At 32.3% G+C, this 12,075-nt stretch overlaps 1 protein-coding gene across 1 annotated transcript; it reads left to right on the top strand.

Moving 5' to 3' along the window:
- Nucleotides 1-10,099: 10,099 nt before the first annotated feature.
- On the top strand, nt 10,100-11,960 carry LOC130806497 (organ-specific protein S2-like). The gene is made up of 2 exons (XM_057671609.1): nt 10,100-10,175; nt 11,276-11,960. Exons 1-2 carry the CDS (start codon nt 10,125-10,127, stop codon nt 11,621-11,623), a joined length of 399 nt encoding a protein of 132 aa, XP_057527592.1. The 5' UTR covers nt 10,100-10,124; the 3' UTR covers nt 11,624-11,960.
- The last annotated feature ends 115 nt before the right edge of the window (nt 11,961-12,075 follow it).

Below are 12,075 nucleotides of genomic sequence, written 5' to 3'. Positions count from 1 at the left end.
TAAAGAGGTTCGAGTCAAAATAATTATTTTTATTAAATGTATGAGCATACGGAGGTGAGTTCTTAATTGGGCCTTGCAAGAAGATGAATCTAGATAAATAAATAAATAAATAAATAAATAAATAGATTGTAACACCCCTGAATTTCCAACTCCTTAAACGAAACCAGAATCGTGAAGGAAGGGAGGAAATTCGGGTGTTACATAAAAAAAAAGGGGAAAAATAATTAAAATAAAGATTAATTAAAAAGGTGAGTGAGCGGAAATTTCGGCAGCATCTCGGTTAAAACTGAGGATGTGTCAAGAATATATATATATATATATATATATATATATATATATATATATATATATATATATATATATATATATATATATATATATATATATATATATATGATTAACATGATTAAACTAATCTAAGGCCTATAACGCCTTTCAAAAAGAATACGTCACGACGGAATGAATCATCGTCGGCTTCACAAATCATCAACTCTAACGAGGATCGTGGTTCCAGTGTTAACGCATCGATCTGACGGATACTAAAGGAGTATTCTCCCTACTGTACATCCAAAACTATGCAGCGGATTTATGGATCATACGAGGAGTCACATAGCTCCATACAAAAGAAATTTTACAACCCCAAAAGAAAACTTTACAAGTATTATAGAAGCTACAAGCATTAAGACAATCTATACACAATTGTTACGATCGTACTCCGCTCTTTTCCCCAATGCAAAGCAAAAGAAGCTCCTATACCTGTCATGTCAAGCTATGATCCTCCTACTGCTCAACATAATGACGATAGTCATATGCATCATAGCAGGAACATCATAGAGAGTCATGAGCAAACAACAACAACACGTACACGTCAGTAATTAATGAACTTATAATAATTGCAGTCATTGAGCACAACAATAGACAACGATATAGTATGGCAATAGCAAGTTTACTCATCTGTTTAAACACCTCTATTTACTCATAAATTCTCTTTCAAACTACTAATCTCTCGAAATATATTCAAGGGTAGTGAATCCTCTATCTATTCATGGCATAGTGACACGGCCAAGGGCGTTATCGGCCATCCGGCGCCCATGGCAAAGTATGAGCTCATGCCCCCTCCAACTGACCCTCTCGGGTCCTACCTTCGGGAAAAAACTAACACACTGGGGTACTAAACCAGTGAAGAGGCCACCATATTGGGGTTTGCAAGGCCCGCATGGTATCACCTCGGTCAAGGGGCGGTATCGGCCATCCGACGCCCGGTGACCCAAGCATGCTCATGCCCCCCTTACGGTGGTCCCATCGAACCTCACCTAGGGGACTATTAAATCAACCGGACATAATCCAGTTGAGTCACGCCAATTAATCATGCATCAAGGCTCAATAAGTAGGAAATCACTTCGACACCACACACAACTATGGTGCGTTCTCTACTATTTAGAAATCTGTTCTCATAGTCTCCTAATGTTTTCATTCTACTTGCCTATATCACTGGTATGACTATACGCTAGCATAATTCACTTTCTGGCGCTCTATAATTCTAATACGATGTATATAATCATGAAATATTGATAATACTTTATAACGATAAACATGATAATAAATTACTGCGTGTACGTACCTGCAAGCGTTACTGCACGACCACAAGTTACAAAAATCACCCCACTAAGGGTCTACTTTCCTCTTATAAACTGGGAACCTATACAAGTTAGGAATAGAACTTATAAGTTCTCTTAACTACTTTGTCATACCAGCTAGAAACCAAGGTAACCACTATCATCCATTCACGACAAGTTTTCAATTACTTCTAGCACGTACGCATCTCATTCAACACCAAACATAATCATCAATTCAACAATAACACAATTTTTTCCATTGGCAAGGAATAAAAGGATTATTTCGACTGTTTCATTACACCAACTAACTTTGAGTTATAACGATTCACACTTAAGTTTCACAAGGTTAAATATGACACTACTATAACATGAGGACAATTCTTAAAGTGGTCAGATCGCAACATTCTTCGCTACATCCTCCAAAGTTAGAGAGACTACAATCGAGCATCACCACAAGCAACTTAACAACCTTCTACAATAAGTTGATATCATTCTCATGGCCTTACTAAGACTATGTATTATGATTTCAATAACAACCTAATAAGAATACTTGTAATTCGCAACAATCAAACCATAACAACTAGCAACTATTATCTCCAATTAAATAACCAAGAACACTTCCACAATCAACTACAATCATCACCATTACTAACTATCACAACCAAATCAATCAACTAAGTTTCAAACAACGTTTAAGGTTATTTAATCAATCATCACACCATCAAAATATAGGATAAACGCGCACCATTTGTAATTTCATTTCTAAATCCAAACCCTAATCATTTCGTGTTCAAGAATAACATATTTTAATTACTAACCCATACTAAGATTCAAAGAACTTAACACAAAAAAATCAACATCACACACATAACCCTTATAAACTTTTAATTGAAACAAGAAGAATCAAATGGAAGAAGAGTAGATGGCTTACAAGGTTTAAAACTAGCAGGAATGGTGAAGAGGCGGATGAAGGTCGTGGTGATGATGCACGAGGGCCAAAACCGGCTGTCTGAACCCCTGTTTGCTAGCGGCAGGCTGGGCAAAAACGTGGTCCTACTGTCGTGACTGCTCGTGGGGAAGGGAGACCTGGTCTTCTGCGGTGGCTGCTCACGGTGGAGAAAAAAAAACGTGGCCTGGTGGTGGTGGTGTGCCAACAGTGAGGGAGGGCGGAGAGAAGGGAAGAGGAGAGGAGAAGGGAAGAGGAGAGGAGAAGGGAAGTGAGGAGCAGCGGCTGACCCGTGAGTGAGGGAAAGGAATTGAGAGAGGGAAGTGACGGCTAAGCTTGAGTATTTAGGGTTTTCACGGGTTTTATACTTGCTATTACTATTATTATTATTATTATTATTATCATTATTATTATTATTATTATTATTATTATTATTATTATTATTATTATTATTATTATTATTTATGTTTATTTATTTATTTATTTTTTATCTCGATTCATTTTCTTGCGAGACCCAACTAAGAGACCCACCTTCGCGGCATCATACATTTTAATAAAATAATCATTTTGATTCGAACCTTTTTATTTAAGAAATCATAACCATATTTTTGATATATATATATATATAAGTTAACATTTAAATTCATGTATTTCAAGAAATTTATTAAAACTAATTCCGAAATAATTTAATGTAATTGTAAAATCTTTAAAAGTTATTAAAATATTAAATAATTTCATTGTTAAATTCTCGGGGTGTTACATAGATAAATAATATAAAAGGATGTGTTAGGGTTGTGAGTACTCCCTCCCTCACTCACAAAGAATCATTCCGCCGTGGTGTGAGATTTTAAAGGCAATGATGCCTTAGATTAGTTCAATGTTTTTATTTTGTTAAGTGCGCTACTACATGTTCGATTTTTTAGAAGAGATGCTGCTGAAATTTCCACTCGCCTTTTTAAAGTTAATATTTAAAATTTATCCAAATTCTTTTCCTTTTCTTTTATGTAACACCCGAATTTCCTCCCGTCCTTTATGGTTTTGGTTTCTTTAAGGGGTCGAAAATTCAGAGGTGTTACACTTGTCCCCTTCAAGGAGGGAATAAAGAGAATGTGTCATGCATGTATGCAGTCAAGAAAGCCCTCAGCTGATACTTGTGCCTAGTATGGTTCAAACCTCAAACTGCTCAATGTGCAGATGCTCTATCCATTGAGCCACAAATGCGTTTGGTAAATTTAATTACTCAATATACAGTTAATAAAACATTTTATCATCAGTAACAAATGTATAGCGATGATAAGGTTATATGCATTTAATTACTCCAAACCTCATTTTAACTAGAAGACATTTAATGATGTTGAAGTTATGATTGACAGACATTTAATGGGACTCGGGAAGATTCTTATTTTCTTCTTCGATGAAGAGAAGGGCTTGCTGTTTAGCACATCATGCCTGCTCATAGGTCACTTCGACACCAAATTGGTCTTTCACCATTTGTCGCACCACAGAGACCTTAATTGATGGGTCTTCAGCAACACAATTTCTAATAAGATTGTTAATCATAGAAGATGTCAAATGAATGTGTCCAGCTGACACATTTTCAGTACTTAATACACAACCCCCATGCTTCGCTTTATATGTAACAATCCCATGAAGGTGAATAGGAGCTCTTCCTATCCCTAAGCCTCCAAGCACACTCTTTCTTACACTTCAAGGTGAGCACGGTTTGATTTGAAGTCTCAGTTTGGTACTCAAGTTCCTACGAATATGATACAATCTAACAACATCCAACAACGCATCCTTGTTATCAAACATCATACCCTTTTGAAACTCTCCTTCATCGGTGTAGGTTGTATCACAAGCCCAAGACCTCCAAGAGTTATCTTCAACGTGTTCATCTAGAGGGGGAACTAGTGCATAAGGTGTAGGAGCAATGATTGTTGGAATGTTGCCTAAGCTCATGTCATTAGTTAGAGCCTCCTCGTCAACACCCACATTGTCCTTTAAAGGAGCTTCAACGAATTCTTTACTCTCACTATTAACATCACCCCAAGGTTCATTTGTATCTTCTAAGTTAAAAGTATCATCATTTGAGACTTGAGTTTGAAGTTGATTGGGTTCATTAGAAGGAGAAGAGGAAGATGGCATAATGGGATTTTGGGTTTCTCGGGTAGGGAAGGGCGTATGAGGAGCAGAAGAAGTTACATTTAGGAATGCATTTGTTTCTACAACATTAACATCTTGATTCCCTAGGGGTACGTCTTCTACATATAACTCTAAAGAAGAAATAGAGGTAGACTTTGAATACTCCCACATTGCATCTATAGCCTCCTCATCCTCAACCGGAAGAGCTAACAATTATCCACTCATATTGTACTTAAAACTTACATTAACAGTACTTCTTGTAGTGTCAATGCCAATCTTAAAGCATATACGATGTTTAAATTCATTCAAATCCATGTTTGAGTTGCATGCAAATAGTTTACGTCTTCCCCAACATACTTAACATTGCTACTACTTGATTGAATTGAACCATTCCAAAAACATACAACAGTCACACAAAATGAAGCCATTTCTACAACAATACGTACAAAATCAACATCTCCATCAAGTTCATAAGAAAGCAAGTACATTGTTCAAAATTAGGGTTTGCATTCAAATATTCTCTACATTAAATTCAAACAATTTCTACATTAAATTCATGAACAGACAACCACATTATGAAAATCATAGCAAATAACAAGTACATTTGACATATTTGTAGAGTTTAAGTATAAATGACCACTTTAAATGACATACTTTTAAAAAACAAAAAAACTAAAAAATTTATAATAAAAAGGTACCTTAATAAGCTGTAGATCACCAAGGAGTAGTAATTTGCAAGTTTATGAACCTGCATTTAATTGAAACTTCATGAACAAATATAAACCCTAAATTTTCGAAAAAAGAAAAAAAAAACAAAAAAATTATAACTGAAGTGAATGTAGTAAGATGACGGAACTAATTGGTAGTACAAACTTGAAATTTGGTGAGATTAATTGAAGGATTGAAGTTGATTTTAATGGTGGAAAGAAGATGGAGAATTTCGTGGGTTATTAAGGCTCTCAACGAAGTAAAGTGAAATGAGGAAGAAGGAGCTTCAACAGAAATTTGGAACGCATGAAGTCGATGTAAGTAACAGCGACTTAATAGTTTGACCAGTCAACCATGAAGTCGCTGTTAGTAACAGCGACTTGACCCTAGACTAAAATTTTAACCATTTCTTTCATTTCGTTGTTAATAAGTGCGAGTATACACCAAGCCTAGGTTTGGAGGCAAGGATGCTTACTTAGGGAATAAAGTTTGAACGAAGCTTGTTTTTTGAATAAAGTTGTTAAATAATCTTATTTTTTCAAATTTTCACTTATCTTTGGGTATGCATTTGGCCCAACATGGCAGATTGCATCTGGGCCTTCCTCTAAAAGATTTAGTGAGCCCATATTCTAACTCAAATCATTAAACGAATCTATTATGAATTCTTTTTCGATTCTTAATCTTCCTTCTCTAAAGACTTAACTTTGTTTTTTACCTACCTACTCCAACCATCAAAATGTTTATTCAAAAGTTTAAAATCTCTATTTTTTAAAAGGGTTTTATAAGGGCCAAGTTGAAAATGGATCGGATTGGATTGGGTTTTGAAAGCCTGGCCCATTGAAATTCCATATTAAATTTAAAGGGCCCTTATCCAACCTGATCCATTATATTTAAGCCTAACCAGTTCCGAACACCCCTAGACACAACAACAACCATGATGTAAAATATGGGAATACCATCGAATCATCTTCGAACGAGAACGAAGAGATACACATTAAATGTCTGCCAATCATAACTTCAACATCATTAAATGTCTTCTAGTTAAATGAGGTTTGGAGTAATTAAATGCGTATAACCTTATCATCGCTATACATTTGTTACTGATGATAAAATGTTTTATTAACTGTATATTGAGTAATTAAATTTACCAAAAGCATTTGTGGCTCAATGGATAAAGCATCTTCACGTTGAGCAGTTTGGGATTTGAACCATACTGAGCACAAGCATCAGCTGAGGGCTTTCTTGACTGCACACATAACACATCCTCTTTATTTCCTCCTTGAAGGGGACAAGAATGGTTTGTCCGCATCTTTCAGGAAAAAATACCCCACCCAGACCCTGCCTTGTGTGGAATACAGGGAGTGTCCTTTTACCTATTTTACAGGGCTCTTACTTTTTAGGGGTAAAATCGATCACTTTCCTCTAGTCCTTCATGTAAAGGGAGTACGGGTATGGATTGTCCGTCACCTTCCCTCAACCAGACCCTGCTTTCGGCGAGATATTTGGTATAATGATGAATTGATGATGACGAAGATGATGAATAAAGATATTGTTTTCGCTACCCTTGGTATTAAACATTATCTGCAACTTCACATAAATAAAAGGGAATAACAATAAATGAGTCATTTTACCAAATTTATTATAATTCAAAACATTAAAAATATAAATTTTTTGCTCCTATTTGAAAACCACGAGTGTCTCTCAAATCAATCATGCCCTTAAAATTAGCAAATATTACAAGTGAAAGTGATTGAATATCTAATCATTGAGAGATGGTGCGAGGTAGGGCACAAAATATGAATTAAAATATCATCCGATAATGGAGCAGGTAAGATTTCAATATTTATAACATTTTTCTCAAAATTATTTCTTATTTTTATTTTTTATTATAAAGTAAGTTAAGAAAAGGGGTGAGCTAGGTGGGTTTTCAAAAATCAAAATTTTCCTTAAAAATGGTATTTGTTCTCCAATCGAGAGAAGACTCGATTTTCTACCGACCTCTAAATTATTACTCCCTTCTATTCTGATTAATTGGCTAATTTTGGATATGTACCAATTTCAAGAAAAACAAAGGACCACATGAGACCACATGAAAAAAAAGTAAGCCAAAAAAGTAATAATTTAATGATGATAATAATGTAAATAATCGAATTTTATGAGAGCAAAAGTAAAGGAAACAATTATCAAATAAGAAAATATGACAATTAAAATGAATATGTTAAAAATTAAACATTTATTTAGAATACTAATTCTTAAATAAGACGGTCTCATGGTGAGACCATCTCTATTAGGTTGGCCAATATATACTTTTTGTCTCAAAATGATCACTTATAATCTTAAATTGATCACTTACAATTTAAAAATAATCATTTTTTTATAGTCTTAGAGTGATTACTTCTAACCTTAAAACGATCACTTACGATCTTAAAGTAATTAATTAAAGAAATGGATTAATTATATGGACTCGTCTCATGTGAAACAGTCTCATACAAGACAAGTTGTATTTAGAATAGGAGGAAGGGTAAGACAAATACAATAATTAATTAGCCATTGGGTCAAGTTATTTACATATATATTTATAAATAAATTACTAAAAATAGTATATATTGTGATATTATTGTCCATTTGTTCATAAATCATCACTCCATATGTCATGTTTTGGATTTAAGTCTTTTTGAATTTGAATAAAAATTTCATTTTGGGTTGTATTTTCATTTTGCATTATTTTCTTTATTTAGAAAAAGCGTTTCAACACTTTTTATTAAGAAAAAATTACCTAAAATACCAAGTTATTTATAATTTTCCTACAATAATCTCACCGATTGATTAACCATGAATAATACCAACTTTGAGGGGTATTTTCCTAGAGTAAACCCAGTAACCAGATGACTTGCTATAACAAGTTTTATTTTTTAAAAAAACAGATAAATTAAAATAAAATGTCGATACAAAAGTTTAAAAACATCTGAAAAAAAATTATGATTTTTTCAATATTTAGAATTTTTTATGTAAATTGTTAAAATTTTTCTCTAATTTTAAATTAATTTTCAGTTTACTTTTTTGGTGAACTACCTTCTATAACATGTCATTAGGTTACCAAAGTTTACTCTAGGCAAATACTCTCTAAAGTTAGAATTATTTATGGTTAATCAATAGGTGGAATTATTGTAGGAAATTCAAAATAAAGTTGGATTAGTTCAGGTAATTTTTCCTTTTATTAATTACACCCACACATCTAAACTCTCTTTTAATATCATTTATATAATTTAGTATTTTTTTCATTTAATATAATATATTTATTATAGTTGTAAATTTCCCATGCCTTAAAAAAAAAAAAAAAAAAACATTAACCTTTAATAGATTGAGACTGAAACACATCTCTCAAAAAGATGATTTCTCAGAAGGCTAGCTTAAAAAAATAAAGTTAGAAATCCCACGAAAAATTAATTATTACACATAGTAATATAATATAAAATTAAAAAACTAAATAGTAATATGCATAATGTATGTAATTATGTAAAGTAAGTGCTATTATATATTACCCCTTTATAAGAGGAAGTCTTAGTAAATAACGGTGATTTATAAAGTTAATAAATCACTCTTATGTTGTAGGATTTGATAGAGTATGAGTTTCGTAATTATAATTTGCCTTTTTTTATTTTATTTATCAATTATTTTTTTCTTTGTCTTTTTGTGGTGATTTATAAATGACAGTGATTATTAATTAGGAATTAGAGTGATTTGCCTAATTGGGGTTAAAAAATAAAAAAAAATTCCAACTTTAGTGTTCTTTAAAACATAATTCCCAAAATGGTGTTCATATAATAAAATAGTTTTACTGAGCTACATTTTTTGGTTTGGTAATTCCAAACCTGCAAGAGGATAAAGTTGTTTTGTCAAGCAAATATATGCATTAACAAATTAAAAAAATCCCACAAGTCTAAAGAAAGAGTAAAATATCTTAAAAAATACTTCTACATACAACAAAAAATCTCAATCAAGTCCAAAGATCAAAATCAGTAAAGATGTTTGTCGAAGATAGCGTACCCTTGTGATCTGTTATTAGCATCATCCTTGTGATGAAAATCAATCAAAAATAGAGCCTCAATTGCACATTGGAAAAAAAATCTCAATTAGAACAGTGGATTTAGACTATGGTGATTGGTATAGGTGGCGGCTGTGGTGGAAAGGCAGAGGTTGGCGTGGATGGTGGTTGTCATCAGTCTCTTCAAGTACTCTGTCGTCAGTCTTACTGACGTTTAGTTTAGGAATTTGAGAAAATAAATAGGCTTGCTGTTGGAATTGGAATTAATTTAATTTTAGTTTAGTTTTGCTTGGAAGGGATATAATAGGTTTAATAGGTTTGGAACTTTCCAAACCACAATCAAATAGAGTTAATTAATTTTTTTGTTAATGAACACTAGTTTGGAAAATAAATTTTGGTCAACTCCAAATTAGGAATTTTTTAATTTTCCAACACTAGTTAAATAAATCATTCTAAAAATTATTACCTTATAATTCGAGTTATGAATCTGCCTTAATTATTATAATATTATATTACAAGATTATTTTGATTGTCTGCTACATTGGATGATGAATCATTTAATTTATTTTACTATTTGTTGTTTGTCATTTAATATGTTCTTTGTTTTATATAAAGGAAGGAGAATGAAGTAATAACATAGTCATTTCAAAACTTGTGTATTTCAGATATGGAACCCTACTTGAAAATTTTCTTTACTTTTCTACTCTCAATTATCTTGGTAAGCAATTATTATTATACAACAAAGTAATAGAATATTATTATTATTATTATTATTATTATTATTATTATTATTATTATTATTATTATTTATTAATATCTACTTAAATAGATTACTTATCAATTAGCTAGTTCAGTAAGAATGTTTTATCCTCATTATTAAAAATAACAGTTGATACTTTATTTTAGTGTATTTTCTTACCTGGATTATTAAAAATAACAATAGGAATAATTCCAAAAAAAAGTATTTTCTTATGTAACCTTTTCTTATATTAAGTGTATTATTCAAATATATTTTCTTTATTTTAGGCTGAGAAAATTAAATAAAAATGAAATTTAGGATCTTACATGAATTAATTAATACTTACTCCAACTAAATTTAGGATCTCACATGATTGTATTACTCAAATAGTCAAATAGATTCTTTGGCATTGTACTTGTCGTCTACTATAAGCTATTTTCATGCCCATGGATAGGTTTATGATGGCTTTATAAGTATTGTCTAAGGTATTGACCCACTAGTTCTTATAAATTTAGGGGCTTATTTTATATTAGTTTATAATGTTTTGTGTTTAATTAGGCCAATTTTTATTTTCTTTTAAAAAAATTATACTTACACAAATAAATTCTTATTTAAAAGGATCTTACTATTCTGCAGTTTTAAATTGGGCTAAATAATCTAATTAAATTAACTAAAACATACCTAAATAAAGTCTAGTATTGATTCCGACATTGTCGATAAAGTCCAATATTGATTCTTACATAGTCTTTCTATTCCTTCAGCTTGCCCCGTAATCCTAAAAAAATAATCAAATCATCCACTTTAATTGTTTAAGCTACTTTTGTGAGAGACTGTCTCTTGGTGAGACGACCTAAAAACAAGGAGTCCATATATTAATAATTATATTAGACGACTATTGAGCCCATGTATGAAGAACTTCTCACGGTGAGACCGTCTTACAAAAGAATTTGTGTAATTGTTTATAAGAGTCGCTTCGAACTTGTCTTACCGTGAGACAGTCTCATACAAAAGCTACTCGATTAAAAAATTATTGTATATTTTTAGACCGTCCTAATTCATGTTATATAAATGTTGAACAGCTTGCAGGCCCCACTGAGGGGAGGAAAGACCTAAAAAAGTATTGGGGAAACATGATGAATGGACAGCCTATACCAGAAGCACTTAAACTATTCATAAATCAAAGATCATACCAAGAAGAAGCAATTAAGGATTTCATCAAAGAATTTGAACCAATCCCTAATGTTTCTGCTTACCATGATGATTCAAAAAAGTTAATTTCTAGTGAATTTGAACCAATCCCTAATATTTCTGCATATCATGATGATGCCAATCCAAATCAGGTCAAATCCCAAAAACAAGATGCATCAAAGAAGATTTTTGCTGATGAATTTGAACCAATTCCCAATGTTACTTCTTATAGTGATTAATTTTGGGAATTAGGGTTTTTTAATTTGTGCATTTTAGGTTTTGTTTGTTGCATTTTAATGTGTGTGAGAGACCTATATAGGGTTACTGATTTCAGTTCGAATCTAATTAAGATCAGTTTCCAATGTACTCTCTAGTTTGAAAAATAAAGTTTGGTTTGACGGTTTTTCCGTTCACCTTTGTGACATGGATTTGATTCTTACCGTCAAAGGGAAGGATTAATTTCCTTTCCCTCTTGCATGTACGTGATTCTCTAGCTTTACCCGTGATAGAAATGGCGGGAAACCCGTATTTGCCGGTTTTGCATAGAGGTGTTTTCCCAACAAACCCGTTGACCCGAACTTGTAACCGAACCCGATTCAACCCAACGTAAAAATGAAATTACAATTATGTAAAAATCAATATGGACACAAGACCCAATTTTGAACCGACCCGAAACATCTAACCCAAAATC

This window comes from Amaranthus tricolor, chromosome 2 (genome assembly GCF_026212465.1).
Source record: "Amaranthus tricolor cultivar Red isolate AtriRed21 chromosome 2, ASM2621246v1, whole genome shotgun sequence".
NCBI classification, from domain to species: domain Eukaryota; kingdom Viridiplantae; phylum Streptophyta; class Magnoliopsida; order Caryophyllales; family Amaranthaceae; genus Amaranthus; species Amaranthus tricolor.
The sequence above is the reverse complement of the archived record's forward strand: the minus strand, read 5'-3'. Positions and strand labels throughout refer to the sequence as shown.